We start from the raw sequence: 24,790 nt of genomic DNA on the forward strand, positions 1-24,790 counted from the left end.
GTAGCAAAGCTAACCCTGGTGTTTTAAACAAACACTGCAATCTTGACAAGATATTTCCAGTCTGTTCTTATGCATATGGGCTCAATTATACTTCATGGAATTTAGCACAACATATAGTGCTAGTCATAGAAATTTAATTATGCAAATATCCAGAGAAAGACATTCTTGATATTTTTAAAAGATTAAGGCCCAGGCTACACAGAAAGTAAATGTAAAATGTCAGTACGCAAGCTGAAAATATGTAGATATGTATGCATGGGAAGGATAATTCTGTAACCTAGTAGTTACTGAACTCATTGCCTGAAGATGTGACTTAGGATGTAGATTTATAAACAATATGGTTGACAGTGGTATTGATGAAGCTCTCAGTGAGTTTAGGTAAAGGCACATGTTAGAATTCATTCTTTTCATTGTTCCAAAGTTCTGGCAACAATTTTGATTAAAAAAAAATGAAGATATAAAATAAAGTTGTATCCAATTTTAGTGGCTATGAGCCTCAATGGTTTCCTCAATTAGCCTTACTTAATTAAAAACCATTCTGAAATGCATTTATCAAAATCATGAATAAATAGGCCATTGCAAGAAACAGTGCTATTTTGGATTAAGGTGGATTGTTCTTTCTCTGCTTCTCCAATAATGTATTATTTGTTAATTGCAGTCAAGGGAATGAGAGGATAGGACAATCATGAAGATGCAGAGAAATGCTATATATCCGTGATGGCGAACCTATGGCACACGTGCCAGAAGTGGCATGCAGAGCCACTTCTGCTGGCATGCAAGAGGTGGCTTGGAAGAGCCCCATTGCGCATGCACCGCCCACCTGACAGCTGATTGTCGGGTATATGGTGTGCATGCGCAGGAGTATGGGGGTGCGCGGGAGACACGCTCGCATGCAGAGGCACACAGCATGTGGGGGTCATGCGCACATGCACAGGGGGCGTGTGGAGGACCCACACGCATTGCCTTCTGGGTGCTAACATGCAAACGCGCCTGCAATTTTTGGCACAGGAGCCCAAAATGGTTAGCCACCACTGCTATATATTATCAGGAAAAGAGATAGATGCACTAGGAGCAGAAATAAACAAAATTAGCCATAAGAAGATCTGCTTACTTTAAACGTAGCAAGATCTATGAAGCTTTAAAAAATATTGATCACTGAAGCCAACTCCCCAGCTGCGGTACTTGAGCTAAGTGTTATTCTTGCATCCCTTAACATGATACATATATGCACCAGTAAGTGTTGGTATGACAATGTCTTCCTTATGTTGCCTTTGTTTCATTCTCCAGGTTGTGCCTGAAATCACTTAAATCATGTTTTGGTTTTAAAGTAGCGCTTTCCCTGTTCATCCAACTCAAATTTTGCCATGGAAACACTTTAGTATGCTTCGTTGATAGTGTAATTAGAGGTTGGGATCTGACCAGCTACAATTGACCATTTTAGGCTACTGAAGGCATACTGTACTTCCTTTCCTGCAAGAGACTGCCTTGCAAGATTACGTTTGCCTTGAACGTTGTTCCAACATGTAATGCTGCTCCTTATATACCTTGGTTTAGCACTCTTTGGAATGAGAATTATCTTCATACTCAAACAACTGGACTGTACATTGAAGTTTTTTCCACTGCTTTTGCTGATTTGCATGATTGCACTTTTTACCAATTCTCTTCGTTTGTTTTGGTTTCTGAGGGAGGAATGCATATCATTACTTTGTGTACAATGTGGGCTACTTTTTGGTGTGGACATTTGCTACTGGCACTTCCATTCGCTTTCAATTGAGGATAGATCCAGAGGTGGTATTCAGCAGGTTCTGACTGGTTCTGGAGAACTGGTAATGAAAATTTTGAGTAGTTCAGAGAACCGGCAAATACCACCTCTGACTGGCCCCGCCCCTAACTATTCTCTGCCTCCCGAGTCCCAGCTGATTGGCTGGGTCTTCTTTTGTTGCCCTGCACAGGAGAACGGAGCTGGAAAGCAGGTTAGTGGGGTGGGGAGGGATTGGGATTTTGCAGTAACCTTCCCCCAGGAGTGGGGTGGGAATGGAGATTTTACAGTATCCTTCCCATGCCATGCCCACCAAGCCATGCCATGCCCACAGAACCAGTAATAAAATATTTTGAATCCCACCACTGGATAGATCTCATTCATTTCTGACGATCTTTCACCATGTATTCCTATCAGACAAGTTTTCTACTGAAGTGTAATCCTTTTGGACTGCTAAACACAGGTGACACTTATGGAACTCTTCTGTGCTTTCAGTTGGTTTGTTCAACAAATTGATGGGTGGTTAAGCAAATTATGTCTGACTTGTCCCATCTGGGAGAGTGACTGGTAGCTATTTTCCTACTGGCAAGCAGCACATGGTAAAAAGAAAAATAAAGTGTGTGTGTGGCCATTCATAATTCTGCAGTCGCTTTCCTTAACTTAACTCTAATATTAAAGTTATAAAGATAGCACAAGTTACCAGCCTTATTTCAGTAGAATAGGACTTGGATACACGAGGACAGCATATTTTTGAAACAGTACAAGGTTGAAAAGCGCTTTATTGCAGTCATTCGGCTTTTCCCTTAGATGCTTCTTTTTCGAACTCTAGCTAGTAATGTGGGCCCTCCCCTATAGTTATTTCCAGTGAATAAGAGGAAATGAATGAATGTAAGAATGAATAATATCCACTGGAACATGACCAATATGCAGCATCTGCATGCATACACAGTCATCAGAACTCAGTGCTGACTTTGACACACGCAAAAATATACCAGACTCCAGCTTCATTTGTTGTTTTCTGACATAGGGAGAGTCCTTTGACAATCTTAAGTATATTGCAGTTGCTGACTGATACTTATCCACTTAGAAGTCATCAAAAATAGGATGCCTGTGCTATTTTCTTTTCCCCCTTCTGTTAAGGTATATTTAACCAACATACCTTAACAGAACATAAGAAAGAAAATAGCACAATCCTATTTTTGATCATTTCTTCCTGGATAAATATTAGTCAGCAAGTGTACCACATGAGGGCAGTTTCAGAACACTCCATACAAAACTGATGTAAAGTCATTTCAGAGGTTCTGCATCATGCCAAATATAACTTAGGGCTTATAATTCTGCAAGGAAGAAAGACATTGATATCAAAGGCATGCAGAAAACTGAAGGATCACTGCAAAATTCAAGAATTTTTTTTAAAAAATGTAAGTGCCTCCAGATACATCAGTTTTCAACATAATCTGCTTATCAAAAATATCAGGACAAGTCTCAAGACAGGCAGTCTTTACAATACCTCCAGTGCTATTTATCATTTTTATTTTTCCAGAACCTCAAAATATATAGAAATACAATTTTACAACTTTTACTGTTTATGTACTGGATTAAAAACTCATATTTAATTATATGAGTCAACTCAAATTCTATATAGCCAACTCAAATTTTACAGTTAAGGATAATATTCCATAAGCATCAAGGCGAGGTAACTCATTCCGCACGAAGGATCCAAGTGCTACAGATCCCATCCAGCTCATCGAAGCATGGTGAATCTTAACTTGGTAGTCTTCCTGCACTTCCTGATACTTCTGTTGATATGATTTCCTCAACCAATTCACATAGGAACCAAATCTTGTTCTGATAACCATTTTATATTTTTTGAAACCTTGAGAACTATCCCTTGAAATGGCTGCTAATTTTATATAGGTAGTTTTCTAATTTTGCCAAGTATTAATAATACATAAACTGAATTCTCCTGGAAAATGTGAAAAGTTAAAAGAATACTGTAGCAACCCCTCTTTCAGGACTAACCCCTTTATTAATTAGACTGGAGTTCTGATATTCAGTAATGGGCCTTTGTTTGGCTTAAAGGCTCTTCAAGTGTGCTATGTACAACATAGGGAGTTAGACATTTTGCCGATTAGCCACTTCAGAACTAAGTTCTGACAATGCTAAAAGGTGCAGTAGAAGAGTTTAACCCTGAGCAATGATCAGTTCACTCTAAAAAAGTACTGGTACAAAAAAAGGAACATGGTTATTTTAGGTACAAAAGCCTGAGAGTTTGCAGTTCTTGTAAAAATAAATGACCTGACAGTTGCTTTCAAAGGTGTGGGTTGTTTGCAAAAGAAATCTCAGCTTTTCTGTGAGTCATTCTGTTGAAAATAGCAGTTAATGAGCAGAAGAGCCACGCAAGCTGAGTTGGGACTGAAGCTCCAACCTCTAATTGTGTGATGAGCCATATTGAACTTAATAGGATATACTGTATTTTGGATAGGAGATTGAGTTTCGAACTCCGAACTAATGGATGCATGTATTTGCTTGATTACATTTCCAACTTTCGTCTGCCAGGTTCCAATAATGGAAACAAAAATAACTCAGAAGGACTGACTATTTGTTTACTTTCAAAGAATCACCATGTTGAATTTCTTACCTGGATTCTCTGCAAACCTCAAATATAAATTCGGGATGGAAGTCACTTTTGAGTTTACATAACATATGTCTGTACACTAGTTAAAAAGTGGTCTATGGAGGAGTGAGGTAAAACCAGTACACTTGTGCATTCACCAAATTTGTGGCATTGTGTGAACATGTTGTCAAGGTTCCAAGTAATATGTCCCATTCAATAAGAACTCTGAGGCAGGCAACTTCCTCAAATAACATTTTATTGGAACATATCAAATTGGCATTTTCTTGGTGAAAAACCAGCTCTAAATTCCAACCGGTTTTACACCCAATTAAAAGTTAAACTTTACACTTCCCCCCAGTGACCCATCACATGGTCCAATCAGCATGTACTCCAGTTGCTAGGTGACCTCAGTCTCCACCATTCAAATACCTTCACCAACGTCCTTGATTCCCAGGGGAAATAGTTTTATTTTGGTTACAACTCCCCATTTATCTCTATGCCCCACTTTCTGTTCCCTTTGCTCCAGGCTGTGTCAGCCCTGAAGCTGTGAGAAGAAGAAACTCTGTAGAGAAAAATTACAAAAGAAAATGGCCACAGTTCGGCCACCTTCAATGTTGACATGTGTATAAAATCAAACGAGGAGAGTAAACAAGCTGGGGATTTATTACGAATACAACCCAGTGTATATTCCCAAGATTATTGATATATTCTGGCACAGGGAACTAAAGGGGAACAGTTTTCAATATATATTATAGAAAAAAATCACAGTTATGTTTAGATGACTGCAACAATCTAGTGTGGGGTATAAAATAGCCTTGCTTTATGATTAAAAGAGTGCCGTTTTAAATCCAGCTATGCCTTCATCAATCATGTTCCAAGGAAACAACTAGCAAGTGTTCCATTAGAACTGATGCTGGGATACGATAAAAAATAATAGTATATTAGAATATGACTCTACATATCCCACTCAAAATGTTCATTAGAAAATAGGATGTAAGCAACACTGAAGAAACTATGATAAAAGTGAGAAAGTTAATGGCATACCAGCCTCCTTATAGTAATGTTTATCAACAGATGACTAAGCTAGTATGTTTTGTCTTGTAGACTCCAAATGGGTTACTGTTGACCCCGAGTCCACTGCTTTCTAGTATTCACTTTTGGAGCAGTCTCAGTCCTATTGCTCCCTTGAGTCCTGCCAGACTGCAAGGACCAAACACCTTGTTCCAGGTAAGTTGGTGCATGTTGTCTCAGACCAATCTTTGCCATTGGGAACAAAACAGATATAGGAAATATGTAACAGTTTTTGCTCAAGAAACAAGAGCTTCAGCTTTAGGGTGAGACATAAACTGTGATTATTCAATGCTTGGCAAACATATGTAACTTCTCTGAAGCCAGGAGACAAGGACATCAGTGCTGCAGTAAAAATGGCTCTGATCCAAAGTGGTTCATTATATTGCTGGTAAATGAATTAGGATCTAATCTGCTGATAGTATAGTGTACACATCAGAATACTTTCCTGATAAAACATCAGCTGCAATATTTCATTATAAATGAAATAAAAAAATGTTGACAATTTTTAGTACATAATGAAATCAATGAAAAAGACCACAAAGAATTTTGATGATTGCTTAGAAGGTTAATATGTCTTATCTGAAACTGCAATCTTTCAGTAGCAGGCATTGAACATTGTATTAGAAAAGCTACTATCAGTCTCAAGGATTTGACAGCTATATGGGTGACAGCTATATGGGTCCAAGGCACGCTCTCTTAATCTCTTATCAAAGAAAAGTGTCATTGTAAAACTGTATCTACACATGAATTTTCCCTTTTGGCTGTACTTGACTGACAAAAGGAAAACAGAAAATATAAGCAGCTTTGACTAATATTAATGGTTCCTAACATAGAGGGACTCTGGATCTGTTATAGCAAGCAAGTGTCCCTGGCTGTTGAGAATGAGACCATAGGGATTTAACTGACCTCGATTAAAATTAAGTGTGGTTTACTCTGATGGGTCAATGTACCCATCAGAGTGTAAAGACCATAAAGACCATCCAGTCAATTACATGGTCTGAATAGGGGTAATAAGACACTTAATGGAGAGTAGTGCCATCTGCAGCAGCTGATCAAAAGGGTCAGGATGGTGCAATAGCAAGCTCATCCCCATGCATGCATACAGTGCAGATGTATATTCAAGAGGGGCACTTTTAACTGCATTTCCACGATTGCCATCTTGATTTTTTTGACTGCCCCGTGCAGACAAGACTGATGAAAAGAGAGCAGTGACACTGTCCCAACTTGTGGCGACTGTGATTCTCTTAATACGGTTGCCCATGTGTTCAAAACTTCTTTTCTCATGTGATGCCAGTACCCATGAATTAATAGTTATTCTGGAGAGCTTTTGACTGAATTAACTATTGTGGCAACCAAGACCCTAAAAAAATTCATTGGATTAAATAAATAAATAAAGTTGGTCATGGACTTCCTACAACAATTGAGAAGAAGCTTTTTTGGATTGAGTTAGCAGAAGTAGCCTATTTCTTTTATGGTGTTTTGTCTCTGTAGAGAGAGTTGCAGAGAAAGAAGCAGGGAGAAAATCAGGTCTCTCCTCTTTGTAGTATTTTCCAAATGAAATGCGATTAGAGGATATTTTTAAGCCTCCCCCTCCCCCTTTCATACAACGCTTGAAGAATTTAAATCATCTACCCAGATAGTCTTATTTAGTGGATAAGTGCTCTGAAATGTAAATTCAACCTGATGAAGGAGGAAAAGGAGATCCAAGTTTCCACCACCCTTAGAACGCTTTGTTCATTCTACCGGTAGTTCTTGACTTTCAGCCACAATTGAGCCCAAACTTTCTGTGCTAAGTGAGACATTTGTTAAGTGAGTTTTGCTCCATTTTACGACCTTTCTTGCCACAGTTGTTAAGTAAACCAATGCAGGTGTTTAAGTTAGTAACACGATTGTTAAGTGAATCTAGCTTTCCCACTGACTTTGCTTCTCAGAAGTTTGCAAAAGGGGACGACATGACTCCAGGACACTGCAAATGTCCTAAATATGAATCAGTTGCCAAGGGCCTGAATTTTGATCACATGACCACAGGGATGCTGCAATGGTCATAAGTGTGAAAAACAGTCTTAAGTCACTTTTTCCATTGTTATAACTTTGAACTGTCAATAAATGAACTGTTGTAAATCGAAAACTACTTGTATATGCTTGGCTTTCCAAAGGGAAGTGACGAATGGTATCACTTCCTGTCATCTGCTCCTTCAACTTTATCCCTGAACTCTTCTCAAAAATGGTGTAATGCTGTTTCCAAAAACAAAGACATGTTATTTTGTCACAAACACTACCTGCTTGAATCCATTTCTTTTGAGTTGATGTACAGGTAAAACTACTTTCGTTTCCCAGCATAGTGGGTAGAGGTGATTCTGTGGCAGCCAACTGACGTCAGTGGCTCAGGTTAATTGGCAGAGCCTCTGCAGATTGTAATTAACTCATTCTGGATCTAAAAGTTGGTGTGTCGTTAGGATAATGAGAGACTTGTTCAGAGCTGCAGTTTACCAAGCAACTAAGGTAGAAATAATAGCAAGGAAATACAGTTGAAATTCATCAACACCTTACACACGCTTCTCCATTTGAATTCATGCAGTTACTTGTTTGCTTAGTATTTATAGCTGCACTGGATGACTTGAGGGAAACCCCCTAGAATCCTTCATATCCAGGCACAACAGCAAAAGGAGAGCTCCTCTAAAGAGCCAACTCTGACATAGCATGTCAAATACAAAGCTTGGATGAGTCAAGGATAGACAAATAGTGGCAATTTACAAAATTGTTAGTTGGCTCAGCAAGTAAGCTCCAACCTACTGGGCAAATCTCTGCAATGAATCAGAGCTCTTTATTTTGTTTGTAAAAGGAATTTAGGAGCGTTCTTTTAAATGAGTTGCTAGAGATGCATTCCTTCAGCCATATTCCCTGGATTTCCAGAAGTGAAACTTTTGCCCATGGAGCACTATAGTATATAATCTGTGGAGAATTTAAATTATTTTTAGATTCCAGATCACTCCTTGCTTTTAAAATAGGACAGAAAATCAACAAGAGCCACTGGAAAGTCCAAAATATTCCAAAGGTGATATTTGTTACAGAAAAAAAATATGATAACTATTCAACAGCTTCCCCAGTTTTATTGGTTAAGAAATGGATGCAAGAGTGATCTAGTTTAGACTCTAACTAGATCACTGCAACCTCTGCTGCTTCTGTAATGCAAAGTTCATGCTCAGATATTGAGGAACTGACATAGAAAAGCATGTACATCTTGAATAAAATAATTAAGAATGGCTGTATTTAATAATCTGTTTTTCACTATGTAAAACTTAGTTATACACTATGTTGTACACAGTCTGATCTAAAGTTGCAATGATTTTTTAATAGTAGAACTATTAAATAATACTAGAACTATTACACTAACTCTATGGCAGTCTGACAAATATTCTCTTTACTGATTGTTTAAATATTTTTTTACCTGTAAAGTATTAAAACATTTACATTTTGCCATAATATAATGGCAAAATGGGCAGTTTATATAATAGGATGTTATAAATTGAATGTATATATTTTCAAAGTTATAGGAGCACTTGCTGTAAAAAAAAAAAGACAATTTCTTTTTTCAGAGTATTTTGTACAATACAGTAAAAAGTCAAATCTGTGAAATGTTAGCTTGTGCTGCTTCATACTTTAAACAAGTATGAAACTGAACGTTACACCTTGTAAAGGATTTGTCAAGTGTAATAAATGAGCACCTGAAGACTCAAGAATGTTAACTAATATCTGGGAATTTACAAATCAGGCCTTAATTTACCCCACCTTCAATCTGGGAGAATCTAATTCCCAGCTGCTCACAGCTTGTGGGTGTTGAGTAGCATAGAAGCCAAAATCAACCAGTTTCTCAGTTCCAAGATTCCTAATAATATTTTGGGCAGAGAACTTTGAACTTTGCCAAGAGAACAGCCACAGGGAGTTTGCATTAAGCTATCATGCCTTGGTTTATCAGAACAAATGCATTAAAAAGGGGGGATACAAAATACAGTTAGCTTACTAATAAAGAAGAATATTTATAGCTGAGAGTTTGATACAAGGGGTCTTTGGTGCTCTCTGAGGTTGTTTTCTTGCAGAAGTTTCATTATCCCCAAATCATCAGTGGTAGTCATCTCAGAGCACGGGTGTCAAACTCGCGGCATCACGTTGCCATCATGTGACATTTCGTGATGTTTTTTCCCCTTTGCAGAGCTGGGGTGGGTGTGGCCTGTGTGTGACCCATCTGGACTGTGGGCCACCACTTTGACACCCTCCTTAGCTACTAAGTGGTTTTTGCATCTTCCTTGAAGATACATTCCAGTAGTTCCACTACAAATACCTTTTGATAGCCAAATTCAAGTTACATTTTAGAACTTGTTTGTTCAGAAAGATGCTGGCTTTTAGTTCCCACAATGACTCTGGACAGAATTGTGCTTCCACTGAAAGAAAATGCCCATGACTTGGCTGGAGTGTGTGAGGTGTTTTAGGGCTCTTGCTAGAGCAAAGGAACGCTAGAACCTTTGCTCAGTTTTGGTTGATGTGCCAGTTATAGTCCTTACTGGACCAAGAAGCTGTTGAATATAAGAGTTCTATAATGTGCTATATGTGGGAGTGCTTTTGAGACTGACTCAGAGCAACAATGCAATGAATAGGCTGCTGGTAGGCAAGTACAATTTAGTATGTATTGGTTGCATAAAAGCTTCTAAGCCCAGTAAAATGTGGCACTGGGTATTTGATTATAGTCTTTTTCAAAATAATTTTTTCTGACCTTTGAGATCATTGAGAAAGATATTAAAGTTCTATCCTTAAGTCACTGGAATACCTTGCCTCCAATTTAGTTCTTGGACCTTTTCTTGATAACCTTCTGGAAATATATGAACATCATTTTATTTGGGCTTTCAATGAGTAGTGGTGTCCTGAACTACTACAGTATTTTTGAAATTTATTTTGTTGTCTGTTTTTAAGCTCTAAACTGTTCTGAATCATGGGCCTGAGATGATATACAAGCCATTTAAATAAATCAAATTAATTTAAAATAAATTAATTTATTAAATATTAATAAATTAAAAATATTAGTCCTTTTGAGGATTATTTGATTTTATTAGGCATTCATTATTGTCTTGAAGATTAAAATGCCTCACAGAACATATGGACATGTTTGCATTGTTAATTCTTTTCAATTTTATTATTTCTATGATTTTTTTTATCATATTCTGAATGCTAAAATAAGATGATGTGCACCTTATTCATCAGCTTTGAGGTGTTGTTACTCTTGCAGATTCATGTGTTTCTTTCCCAACCCAATATTATATACAAACCTGTAGTTCTGAGATTTATTTTAACTTAATTCATTTATAAAAAGAAAAAAAAACATTTGTCAAACCTTAGATTGATACAGATTTATTTTAGAATAAAATGAAAAAGTATTAGCTTACTCAAAAATCACAAGTTTCCTCCCCCACCCCATAAGAATCTATGGGTTCTCACAAATATGTGCTTTCCCTGAATGCTTTCTTCCAAACCATCTCATATGCATCCAATCCAAAATGAGTGATGTTTAACTTCGATCCTCTGATGTGTCTTTTTAAAAGTAATTACTTTATTTGTACCTTCTACAATTAGCAGTCTCCATGTATCATTAAAAACAATGTTTGAGAGCTTACACATATAATGCAAACGTGACATTTTCCAATGCTTTTTTTTACAGTTTCCAACTCTGCTAAATGGTCACATCCCAATGCAAATCCCCAGCTTGGATGGGGCCTCTTCTCCAGTTCTCCTTTCTCCAAATGCTCATAAATCCTGATGTCTCAACAAACTGGGGACTCACTAATAAACTGGATTTGACACAGCCATTCTGATGGGTTTCATTTTTCTGGTAACGCCAGGAGGACATGATGAAACTCTTTTACTATGGTTTGCACTTTCCATTACACAAATGACCTACTTGTATGGTGTTTATTTAGCATTTTTATACATTGAGGGGTTTTTTTGTATAAGAAATCTTTTGTGCATTAAAACAACTTATAATTTTTATATCCTGCTCTCCAAGTGTTGAACACTGTTAATGAAGTTATCTTTAATACATTTCTAAACAATATGTAAAGGATGTGAAATGTTTTACTTCTGTACTTCTGCGTATTATGCATCCTGCTTGTATAAACTATAACCGGCTGTGCCTTCTTTTGCATAATGTTATATAAATGATTTATATATTTTCCAGTATTAAGATTAAGGTTGGAAAGAACCAAGTATTGAACACTTTTCTCCCCATCCTAGTATTCCAGTATTCCCCTTATGGTCAGCCATGTGGTGCAGTATATTCATGTAATTTTGAATTAAGCGCTTTCCAAATATATAAAGAATATTTTTGTTTACTTCCTGAACTGACAGGCCATAATATTTTGACCTGTGGGTTAAGAATAGAACACTATTTAGACATTAGTGCTTGAATTCTTCTGAAATAGTAATATGGTCTTAAAATACTTGCAACATATTTTAGGGGCATTTTTTAAATTGGAGGGAATAACCTTATTCAGTGCCACTATCTTTGTATATAAAGCCGATTGTTAAAAGAGATGTCAATCTAAAATTTATTTTTGTGAACAGGTAAAATTCTCACATGCTTATCAGGGATGGAGAAAAAGTATCTCCAGTGGTGCATGGACCAAGGCTTTAAGACTTCAACATTTTTGATTTTTCCAAAATCATTTTAGTAATTCTTACAAAAATGAAAGTCTAAAAAGATGACAGGTGCCTCTCCATACCTGGGAAATAAATACCATAATACCCAGAATAAGTTTTCAGTTATTTTTCTTTCCTCCCCCGCAACCCCCTTTGTACTAACCTTATATTGAATATTGTGATTAAAAATTATCCAGATTCTTGGTCTCTTCAGTAGGCTAGAATTCTGAAAGCAGAAAAGAGTTTGCCGCTTCCTAGAGTATCATGTCTGGTTCCCTGATGATGAAATATAAAACAAAATAAAACTGAGTATAATGTGGGTTGTAGTAGAGAAGCAGCTTCTTAGCTGTAATTTGAAAGATAACCTATACACGCACATTTTATGAAGACATTAACAATATTCAAACAAAACACATTCAGATTAAAGAATTCAGATTTATCTCATATTTTCAAAATCAATGAAAATATCCTCCCTCTGTGCTCCAGCTTTTGTATTGTGTTCATCTGTGAGTCAGACTTTTACAGTTGTTTCAGTTTTAAATTTGGGGGTAGCCTACTGCTGTGCCAGAATGGTTTTTTCTTCATCCTGATTGGTTGGGAGTCTTGGTCTGTGTTTATTGGTCTTGGAGTTTGCTGTGTTCTGCTTGATTGTCTGTTTTGTGGCTTTTTTTGTGTCTTGATTGGCTGGCAACACTGTGTTCCTGTATTGGAGGCTTTTAGTGCAGCTTGGCTCCAAGTAAATGGACGGCTATCATTTGTTAGGAAGCTAGGTTTCATCTGGGTGCCTGGTTGGGGTGTGTTTGAGCTGGAGGTATCGGGAGATCTATTTGTGCCCAGGTGTTTGCCTGGCTAGTGGTGTGGAGATTTTTTTGTTTGTGAATGCAGGCTTCCAAATGATTGACAGTCTGGTGGAATCATCTCTTCTATTCATGCTTGCAGGTCTTTTTTCTTATCAGAATTATCAGAGAAGCCATAGAGATTGAAAAAAGACCTGAAAGCATGAATAGAAGAGATGAAACAAACACCTGGGCACAAACAGATCCTCCCTGATACCTCCAGCTCAAACACACCCCAACCAGGCACCCAGAATGAAACCTAGCTTCCTAACAAATGATAGCCGTCCATTTACTCAGAGCCAAGCTGCACTAAAAGCCTCCAATACAGGAACACAATGTTGCCAGCCAATAAAGACACAAAAAAAGCCACAAAACAGACAGAAGATATTAGAAACACCAATCAAGCAGAACACAGCAAACTCCAAGACCAATAAACACAGACCAAGACTCCCAACCAATCAGGATGAAGAAAAAAACATTCTGGCACAGCAGTAGGCTAGCCCCAAACTTAAAACTGAAACAACTGTAAAAGTCTGACTCACAGACGAATACAATACAGAAGCCTGATGATGGCAGATGAGATTCTGCCAAAACGTTGCTGCAAGTTTAAAAGCACAACTATAATGATGTGGGAAAATACCTGAACAAAGCTGAATACCATACATGTAAGTACCCGCGAAAACTTAAGAATACACACACACACACACACACACACACACACACACACACACAGTATATTCATATTCATTGCCAAAAATGTTCTGCCTTATGCACAGAATCCTGTTAGATTTTTCAGGGGATATTTGGACCCCAGTTCTTTTATGCATACTGATCCAAGAGTGCTTACATCCTTTTAACTTCTGAAATATATAGCCTACATTCACTTCAAACACACCATAATGTGTTAATACAGGGAGCATAATACAGGGAGGGTACAGGTAGCCCTCAACCTTCCACCATTCATTTAGTGAGTTACAATGGTACTGAAAAAAGTGACATGAGTTTTTCATGCTTATGACATTGTGGCCTCCCCATGGTCAAAGCAAATCAAAATTTGGGCATTTGGCATGTCTTTATGACAATTGCTGTCCCCTAATCATGTGATCATCATTTGTAACCTTTAAAGCTGGTTCTGGTAAGCAAAATCATATGCAGAAGCTAAATTTACTTAATGACTGCATGATTCACTTAACAGCTGCAGTGATTTGTTTAAAAACTGTAGCAAAAAAGTTGTAAAATAAGGCACCATCCACTTAACAACTGCCACTTAGCAACAGAAATTTTGGGGTCAATTGTAGTCATAAGTTGAGGACTACCTGTATATAGCTATTATATCTTAGAAGCAAATGTAACAATCTTACATTTGTAAATTTAAGCTTAATAAAATAACTTCAGAATTTTTAAGAAACCAGCATATACACCTTTTCTGACTATGCAACAAAAGCTAATCTTAAATCTCATTAATTTTGGCAGGAAAAAATAATAAAAATTGGCATGCTGGGACAATTTGGAATCCTTCAATTTTCATGCTAAAAAGATGGAAAAGCATAAGAACAGAACAGTATTATTTTGTCATTTTAAACAAATGATCAAGTTACTGATTTATGCACATTGGAACCATGAAGGAAAACTGTTCTAAACTTTGCCTAGAGATAGATAACATGTAACATTAACAGTGGAGTACTTTATCATTTGATTTATAGGGTTTTTTTTAAACATTAAAAGGTTTGTGTTCTCATTTGAAGCACATGCAGAACGCTATTATTTGGCTACATTGAATAACATGCAGAAGTGAGATGAAATTTAAGCTGAAGAACAATTTATATCAGAAGCTTGCAGATGATGTAATAATGAGGACCCTGAGGTTTTCTGCCAATCATCAGGAAGTTGTGAGACTATGAGGTCACCAGTTATATATTGTAACCTTAATATTGTAAAAACCAGAAAATGTACATCCGTAATAAGCTACATATTCAGAGCCACATTTCTTTCCTTAAATACAAATTTTAAAGGATAGTAAGTAGCTAATAGATGCCTGATGTCTTTCTAAGTGCCCTTCAATGCTTGTATCTAACTCCTTCTCTGTCTAAATCTCATGTGCCTTCCATCCTGGACTGGATGGAATTTTGCTACACAATGAAATCTTAGTAAGCCTTTCCTACAAGTACCCAGCGATTAGTCAGACCATTGCTTCTATAATTCTTACCTAGCATACTACATTTAGGCATTGTAAGGACCCAGATTAAGAAAGATTGGTTTAATTGTTTAGTTGAATATTTAGCAAACCAATTAACAGCAATGTTCTCTCTATATCAGGTGTCAAACTCATGTCATCACAGCATCATGTGACTTATTACAACTTTTCCCTTTGCTAAAATTGGGTGAGGATATGGCCAGTGCCTGACACATCTGGCCCATGGGCCATGAGTTTGACAGCCCTGTTCTTTATGTTTTTGCATACTTATAATGTGAGATGCTGAAGATACTACAACAGAAAGATAAAGATCATGGCAGCAAATGCACTTCTGCATTTTCATAGATAGCTTCTGCGGCAAACACATACAATGTGAATTACCTGTTGACTCTTTAAAGTTACAAATGTTTTTATGTGTTTGCTGTGTAAAAATAAAGTATACCAAGCAATCAAGTTTACTGGATAATGGTGTGAAGTTCTAACTGCTTCAGTCAAGAAATTATTCACAGATACACAGAGAACACTGTTATGCATTGATGTGGGTGTTGTTTAACACAGCTATTTGCATTCCATTAAAAGCTGGAACTCTTTTTCTTGATAATAATGAAACTTATTCTGAAACATAAAATCTAATTATAAATAAAAGCGATAATTCTCCTTCTGTTGCCCAATCCATAAGATTTGCTCCTGCAAGACACACCCAAATGTTTATTGTTCATAGGTTTCTAAACAAAACTTTTAAATGGCACCACTGTTAGTATGTATTATATACATCTTCTCTACCAAGTGAGATAATTAAGATACTCATATTCGCATACAATCCTTTTGAAGTACAGTTGACTAACGGTACCAATAAAGTATCTATTAAGTCAGATTTTCCTCCAGATCACTGCAAGTACAACTCTCAACTGGCATTGTATTACTGGCTAGGATTACTGGGATTTGTGGTGCAGCATATCTAAAGAATGCCAGAAAAAAAATGCAGCATTAAACATTCTACATTTCCAACATAAATACCATTTAAGCCTGAAGTTCTTTAATTATTTTCATTCACATTTTACATATGTAAACATTGTAATAGCTTAAAGATATTTATTTAAACCCACCTCACAGAGCTGTTGTGAGGATATTTAATGCTTATGGGGAGGGGGGGGGAGATTGTGTACATTTCAAGTAGCATTAATGAGAATAACATTGAGTCCAGCTGGTGAAACACTCAGATTTATAGATTAGAAATCTGCAACAAATTCTTAAATAACAAATGTAACATTTGGTAACTATATATAATATTTCAATTCTTTTTCTATTGGCTATAAAAACTGCTGTTTTGTAGTTTATCTGTTCTATTTGTTAGCATTTAACCCCTATGTGTTAGAAATTCTGATTAAAAAGATCACTACATTCTGAGAGCTGGATTCAAAGTTCTCTTGCTGGAGGAATGTAGAAGAAATTTTTGCCAATGTTTCCTTTTTCAGAGAGAGAGATGGATGCTGTAGACAATGAAGGGATTTTTCTAAACAGCATATAGTAGGTGGTGAACTGCAAGGAGAGTAAAGAAATGGAATCTAAATTCCTCCTTTGTGCAGAGTCAAAGAGGGAACATACAGGGTTCCACCCAAAAATGGAAGCGCGTATCAGAATTGCAAAATAGATCAAATCTCTTAAACTGTAATAATGTTTTGTTCAAATATATTAGGAGAAATAGCCACAACTCTACTGAATAAAAGGTAATTTCTGAGTTACTTCAAGAATTTAAAAATCCTGTTTCCTCCCTCCGTTCCTGCTATGCCCAATTCAACAAATGTCTTACTGGTTTGTCAAGCAGTTGTTTTCTAGCTGAATCTGGAAAGTTGGATTTAAACATTGTTTCCAAACAAGGACAATAGTGTATTTCAACTATATGTAGAAAACATACATCTTACTTTAGTAAAATTAAATTACATCTGCCAACTAGTTTTTGTGCAGATTTCACTGGATTAGCTGTTCAGTTTAAAAATGCATAATACAGGGTGGGAAAGTTTCAAGCTTTAAGGGAAGCCATTTATTTTAAAAAATACGATTTATTGTTTTTCCTGAAAAGTGACAGGAATGTTTTTTTTCAATTCAATGATTTTTGCAAGCTTCGGGAAAGTGAGGGATTCAGGATTTCAGGAAGGCAGGAGAAATGCAAAATTTTCTTAAAGCTACATGGTGGGATGCTACAGAATATCTGAACACTACTGAAGATTTCCATATAATATTTATACTTTCAAAAGTACAACATTAATACAGGTCCATCTGTTAGAAATAAACAGCAGTTGGTTAGCTCTACTGGGCTTCATTAAGTGTAAAACCAGTTTACAAATGCTGAAAAGCAGCAGTGGTCCAATAGTCACTATTTCACATAAATTTGTCTTCTTTTCCAGAAAAGAGTTCCCAAATTAATTTTACTATTATAATAATAAAACATTAAGAAAACATTCCAAAACATGCCACAATTACTATTCACAAATAAAGTTAAAGAAACATACAAAATCTTTCACTTAATACTGTTAAATAACAATAATCAATTACAAGATTTCCTGAACAGAAATGATAGGACCCCTGAATGTTTTACAGTGAACATCAGGAAAAAAAATTAAGTTACCTAGGAATATTTTTCATGATATATCAGCCAAAGATTTACATAACCATTTCAAAATATACTAATAAAGATTTACAGCCTCTGGAAGATGCACTAAACAAAGAGGTTCCAAAAGGTGAACACAAATGCTGAAAAATACTGTTCCTATACCAGGAGGTACTTATGATACTCACTGAGATACATAAGCTTAGTAGTACTGTAATATGATGACTTAATTTCAATAAACAGGTAACATCTAAAACCTTTAAAACCCTCCAAGTTCTCATATTCCGCGAAGCCTGCATTATAAAGTAACAGATTCTTTACTGTGGACTTGCATTCTTTAGTGGCTTTCCAAACAGCCACCAAAGCAGGCGGCAATTAGAGAAATGAGCTGGGATGCTTTGCACCCACAGTTTGCCTTGAATCACTGGAACGTTTAAGGAAATACCAATATCAAAAATATTCTAACAAGTACGTCTATTAGAAAAAGTTAGAGAAGAGAGATAATAGTTAAGTGTCACATATAAGTGGTTTATCATTTCTGATATAAGCCAAAATAAGAGATCTGGAACCTGATCCATATAATTTTTCATTTGTTTGAATTGGTATCTGTACTACTAAGTGCTTTAAAAAGATATTTGGTAGCATTCTAAGTACTTTACATCTAATGTTAAATCAGAAATTTACAGGCCAAGAACAAGAGAGTGTTAAAGTAAATAGTATCTTTTGTCAAGAAAGCTGTGTTTACATTCCAGGAAACATTGCAGTTAAAGAAAAAAACAAGATATAAAACTGCAGCAATGAAGAGAAGAGAAACAAGGCATTCACATAGCATATACAGTAAACCCATTGCAACTCTTTCAGGCATTCGGTTCTTAACTATACAGACAGTAGTTATTTAGCAGCAATGATTACACAATAAATAATGCACTGTGTTTCTCAGTCCTGCATAAAAATTGCAGCTACTGTTACATTAACAGTTATAACCTACTGGATCTAATGGAGAAGACCTTAATTTGACTGTACAAAAAATTGTCACATTGTGACAACAAATATATATATATATATATATATATATATACATATATATTTAAAAAAAATAACCAGTAGGTCCAAAATAAAAAGACGGCACTGTGAGGAAGACAGTGTAGACAAACAGATTTCAAGTCCACCAAGGGAAGAATTGCCTTTAGACTAGAGTCCTTGATGGAAGCAAAACCAGCCTTGGTTTGAAATAGCACAGCCTGCCTCAGAAAAGCATGCTTTGTCTTCTGTTCTTCCCATGTCCTAGAACATAAAACATGTATTTTGTTAAGAGATTAAGGTGACGCTTCAGTATACATACTGATACATATCATACAAACAGATTTAGAACGGAGCATTATATTTAAAGCAATCATCTCATGGAGAAACTGAATTTGGTCCAGGCTAAAAACTGGGACACCATGAATATGGTGCCTTAGCCCTGCCTTAGCCATTAAAGTCAGCTGGGTGACCTTGGGCCAGTCGCTTTCTCTCTTAGCCCAACTCATTTCACTAGGAATGTTGTGGGGCAAATAGGTGGAGGAAAGTACATTGGATATGTCCACCACCTTGAGTTATTTGTAAAAATAATAAAGGTGGGATGCAAATGAGCAAATCTATGCTTAGTCACACATTGTGCTAAGTTACAGTAGTTTGGTTCTGGCTTAGCATGATGTTTGAATTCAGCCAATGTGGTTTGGAAATTTACCATATATGGCTTAATAGTATTTGTGAATCATGGCTTAACAACTTGCATTTAAACAAATCAAAACTTAGTATAAGGAATGGCTCCAACCATTCACAGAATGTACCTGAATACATCAGTATATGATGCAACAGTGCCAAGCTACTTAATAGTGCTTTTTTTCCGTGATCCACAAGATCATAAAGAAAAAAAAATCCAGATTTTGCATACTGCTTTAAAGAAAACCTCATTTGAGGAATCCATGGAATTCTAACTATTTAATAGGTTTTAATTGTTCTACCTCATGCAATCCTGAGAAAAAAAATGCAAATATTACTTTACATACCTGTCTCTGGATAAGTGGAATTTCGAAAGCCTGGATCTTTTTGGAGTTGAATTTCTTTCAAAGTGAATATTGATACACCTGAAACAATACATGTAGTGACTTTTTCCCCCAAATAAGTGTCTCACTTTCAAAAATATATTTAGAATCAGAAGAAAACTTTATCAAACAATATTTATAGAATGCGCCAATCTGAATAATCCTGAAGGATTTACAGGAATTGCAGCAAAGAAAAAAGAAAATAGTATTTTTCTTTCTTGCTTTTCATCTCTGCTTCCAATCACAGCTGGACAAAAGCAGGAAGAGCTAAAAGCCTGTCTAAATTTGATTTGAACCTGATATTGGGTATCAATAAAGGTCTTTCAGATGAAAGATACAAGGTTAATAACTGTTGGTTTAAACACAACCTAACTCAAATACTTTTGAGTCAATGTAATATTTAGAAAGGTTCTTAATTTTTTGAGCAAGTAGAGTAAACCTCATAACCAAATGCCCAGCTCATATCAAAGGCAACTTACTTTCTGGTAAAATATGTATTCTAGTTCCAAGACTTCTGAAATATGCATGTTTCATAGCCTCTTCTGCTGATATTCTTTTCTTTGATTCATACTGGCAAACAAAAGGATAGATACTATTTTAAAACACAATTGATGCAGGATAGGTTTTATTAACTTCAAATCCCAATGTTTGGTCTTTAGTACCTGTAGCTACAGAAGAATTCAGGCAAAATGACTGGGATAAAATCTAGGGAACTGCTATCAGTAAAGGTAAGTGAAAGCCTCCAACTTTTCAGCCTGGGAAGCACATTTAAAATTTAATAAAGATGTATTGGACATTTTTTAGGGGTCAGAAGTAATCGTGGAAATAAAATTTTAGAGATGCAACATTACCACTTCCCATTCTTTTTAATGAAACTAAGCGTTTAAAGTGGTAAAAAGCTCAAGTGGGTCAGGAACCTAGTGCACACTAAGGGAAGTGGCAGTGGGCACTTCTTGGGAATATCAGAAATGAACAAAGTGAAACAAAGAAATTAATGGACTGACTCAATGGCCCATGGTACAAATACACTAAGACGCATTGTTTGTTAGATTTTCGGTCTCATTTAAAGACCTATTATTTAACACTTTTGGCATAGCACACTGGATGAGTGCAGCCCAAAATAGTAAGGTTCCATATATAAATTCAGACAAAAACTGTAGTATGCTTTCTTGCCTTTATTTGTATATGAGCACGTGCAAATTTATTTTTTCTGTTGACTTTCAAACCTTTTAAGGAATTCATCATTTATGTACTTTTTCAGGGTTTTACTATATGAAATTATCAACTGAAGGAAGAAATATTTGATTGAAGGAAGAGATCTTTACAATAAACAAAAAAAAAGCTGCAAGAGCAACATCTAAATAATGCTCTTGTTTGAACCAGTTTTGTATTCTTATAATCTATCAAATAAAGAACTTGAATAATACACACTGAAAACTACATGTGTAAAGAATACAAAAAACAACTTACTTGAAGAAATTTTACTATCAGTTCGATCCCTTCTGAATCCAGCCTAGAAATAAACCATATATTCACTCTTTACTCACACTTTCCAGATTGAATTATAATAATTTAAATAATGTGTGTGCTTTTGCATAAGAAACACTTCCAATTTCAAAATATCTTGAATGTAATTGTGGATTCTACTTAACACTAATAAGGTGATATATCTACTGTTATTACTAAATGTATTGTATTAATAATATTATTTCATTGTATTTAATATAAAAATAAAAAGCAATACTTTTAAATAAACTGAAGTATCATGGAACTGGCATTGAAAATATATAAGAATGTATTACACATGCTTACCACCAAAGAAAAGTAATTTATTTTGAAAATGCAAAAGTTTTAAATCACTAAATGAATGTAAGTCCACATGAACTGGACAATAATTGCCTAATCTAATTCAAATAGTGTAAAGGAAAATGTGTAGCAAACAGATGCCTAAGCAAAATTAATTAAACCCTGGAATATGGGTTTTCAAATAAATTACAGATTAACATTACTTCCTGAGAGTCACTGGCTTGAGATTTCTTTATTATACAGCGGCTGTCTTTAGCCTTTATTTGAACTTTAGGATAAACTGAGTATCACAGAAGGGGACTTCCACTTATGCACTACCAACATCTTTAGCTTTTTTCTTTTGTGATTGCTAAATCTTCTCTGGAAGTTTTCCCAACTCTCTTGAACAAAACTGAAGACTATTTCAAGGAAGGCAATACAATATGTTGGAGTGCCTAATTATTTAAAACTGGATTGCCACAACACATTTTAAATAAAACAAAACAAACTATTACAACATGCTATTCAACAAATCTATGTATAGTTATAGTTAAAATTTAGAACTTCAACAATGTAAGATTCCTGGAATCAATGTTCACTTTTGTAGTTGATGCCCTATTTATAAAAACTATTAATTCATATGATTAGCAGCTATTAAAAAGGTAAAGGTTCCCCTTGCACATATGTGTAGTTGTTTCCAGCTCTAGGGGGTGGTGCTCATCTCCGTTACCAAGCCGAAGGGCCAGCGCTGTCCAAAGACATCTCTGTGGTCATGTGGCCGGCATGACTAAGTGCTGAAGGCGCGCAGAACGCTGTTACCTTTCCACCAAAGTGGTCCCTATTTTTTCTACTTGCATTTTTACATGCTTTAGAACTGCTAGGTTGGCAGAAGCTGGGACAAGCTGGGAGCCTACTCCGTTACGCAGTGCTAGGGGTTTTAACTTCCGAACTGCCGGCCTTTCTGATCGACAAGCTCAGTGTCTTAACCCCTGAGCCACTGCAATAGTAATATACAAATAGCAGCTATTATACACATTCAATTATTCTACTATTCTTTATGCAAAGGTACGAAAGCTCACTGGACAAATATCCACTAAAAATGAGAATAATCCATTTAGAATTAATCTCTCAACAAAAAGAGTTCCTAGTGAAGGGTTTTTTTTTTTTTTTTCAGAGAAAGTACTTATGATATACGTGCAATTTGAATTTTAAATACCTTGGAGCGTGGTTGATCAAAGGTTGTTGCTTGTATTTGGGAAAGTTGTAATTCCTAAACTCATCACTGGAAGTAATGCCTGGCCATGTTTCTTGTGAAGGAGTTCCTGAGTTGAAAGATTAAACAAATCAACATAAGGGGTACTAATCCCATGTAGACATTAAAAGAAATAAAGTAAAATTTTAAATAACAGCTTCCAAAATAACTGATTTTAACAAAAGTACAGTCTTAAAATATCAAAATCATATCCCCTCTTTATAAACATATAAACATTGCAATTACACTGGAAGTCTGAAGTTTTCAGAAGTTCTCTTAATAAGAGCAAAATAAACTCACAGCTTTAAGTCAAACATATTTACCTAGAAGTCTGAAAATTAAGTGCAATTCATCTTCAACTGTTGACCCAGGAAAGAGAGGTCTTCCTGATGCCATTTCAAAAAATATACAACCAACTCCCCTTTAAGAGAGAAAAAAACTCAAATAAGTATTACAAAGGAGATGAAAGCATTTAAATATATAATTTTAATAACAGGTGAGATGGCCTACTTAACCTAATCGTTAAGGTAATGAGATCATGTAACTGCCAGTGAGTTAGTATCCCAATAGTACATTATTGCTTTTTCTTTGGTTGTGAAAAATAATGAACAAGATTTGTATTCACTTGAAATACATTTTTCCAGTCTCACTATTGAGATTTTACATATGAAGATATTTAAAGTTCAGGGATTCAAATCAACTAAATTTTGAGATTTTACAAGTAAGCAACGTTTTCTTTGCTTGCTTCCTTCTTCTTTCCCCAAAGTTTCAAGTGTGGACTAGAGAACCATCTCCAGCATCACTGCTTATTATTAACAAAGGTTTTAAAGTTAAAGGAAAAAAATAGGCAGGTATGTTTAATTTGAATGAAAACAAGCAGCTTAATATTTGAGACTCACCACATATCGATTTGTGTGGAATATTCAGAAGATCCAAGGAGAACATCTGGAGGCCTATACCACAATGTGACAACTTCATTTGAATATGTCTTCGTAGGAACAGATTTTGCTCTAGCCAGGCCTTCAAAAATAAAGTACAAAATGAATTTCCTTAGCCCTATTCCATCTTTCTTCAATTTTATATTACATAATTCTTTTTCACAGAAGTTTCACCTGGTTCAAAAACTATAGCTAAGCATTTGTTTGCTGCTATAAAACAGGAGCATTTATTTTTGACAGACTAGTGCTTTCTACAGAATGGCCAACTGTATGCACTCTTAGCAACTTTGATTAAAAATAACATGTAAAATTAATGGTGTGTAAAAACATACCTGTTATATCCTTCTGGTCTCTTTTGTTTCTACTTTAGATGTAGCACTCATGTTTAGAAAATCATGCATCCATGTTATGGAATTACTACTGCTAACAAATCATTCTGAGAAACACTTTTGTCATTTGTGTTGATGCTTCTGCTAAACCTCCTCACCTATCCTAACAGCAGTCTCCAGATAACTATGGCCTTTCAACTATCCCTTTCCCCTGCAGCCTGGTAATTCGGGTAGAGATTAATGTCTTCCTGTACTGCCAGAAAGTTTGCATTCCTTTTTATGCATCTAGAATGACAGTCTTTTATTAGTGAACAAAAAAAATACACCAAAATAAAGCAAAGGAGAAGAGTAATAATAATAATACTGTATTTGTGGTCACAGAACAAAACACAAGTACAACAAAAGAAGAACATGGGAAAATTAATCATGAACAATTGGTCATCAAAAACTTGACTAAGGGGAATTAGTGTTCTCCTCTGATGGTTACAGCTCTTAAAAAAAATTGGAAACTGAAGAAATGATATATGAGGAGCCATCCCCTAGACAATATAAGAACAAATTTTTCATCGGGTCTGTTTCAAGGAGAGACAGTAACTTAGATCTGCCTGTGTTATACATAGGGCAATATAA

General features: G+C 35.8%; 2 protein-coding genes across 8 annotated transcripts in view; one reads left to right on the forward strand and one right to left on the reverse strand.

Annotated features, from left to right (window-relative positions):
• ELK3 (ETS transcription factor ELK3) overlaps positions 1–12,243 on the forward strand; it is a 49,775-nt gene extending 37,532 nt beyond the window's left edge. For all 6 annotated transcript variants that reach the window (XM_026698355.2, XM_026698378.2, XM_087934625.1 and 3 more), the window contains 2 exons: positions 5,481–5,603; positions 11,155–12,243. In XM_026698355.2, the coding sequence (XP_026554140.1) occupies positions 5,481–5,603; positions 11,155–11,253 (222 nt within the window). In that variant the 3' untranslated portion in view covers positions 11,254–12,243. The remainder of the gene's footprint in view (positions 1–5,480; positions 5,604–11,154) is intronic.
• A 5,138-nt stretch (positions 12,244–17,381) lies between these two features.
• The window catches only part of CDK17 (cyclin dependent kinase 17), a 76,359-nt gene continuing 68,950 nt past the window's right edge, over positions 17,382–24,790 (reverse strand). For both annotated transcript variants that reach the window (XM_087934622.1, XM_087934623.1), the window contains exons 11-17: positions 23,793–23,913; positions 23,217–23,314; positions 22,858–22,963; positions 21,327–21,369; positions 20,336–20,426; positions 19,821–19,898; positions 17,382–19,053 (exon numbers count right to left, since the gene is read on the reverse strand). In XM_087934622.1, coding sequence (XP_087790748.1) covers positions 19,016–19,053; positions 19,821–19,898; positions 20,336–20,426; positions 21,327–21,369; positions 22,858–22,963; positions 23,217–23,314; positions 23,793–23,913 — 575 coding nt within the window. In that variant the 3' untranslated portion in view covers positions 17,382–19,015. The remainder of the gene's footprint in view (positions 19,054–19,820; positions 19,899–20,335; positions 20,427–21,326; positions 21,370–22,857; positions 22,964–23,216; positions 23,315–23,792; positions 23,914–24,790) is intronic.

Source organism: Pseudonaja textilis, chromosome 5 (assembly GCF_049901715.1).
Source record: "Pseudonaja textilis isolate UNSWEBS1 chromosome 5, rPseTex1.2, whole genome shotgun sequence".
Classification (NCBI taxonomy): Eukaryota; Metazoa; Chordata; class Lepidosauria; order Squamata; family Elapidae; genus Pseudonaja; species Pseudonaja textilis.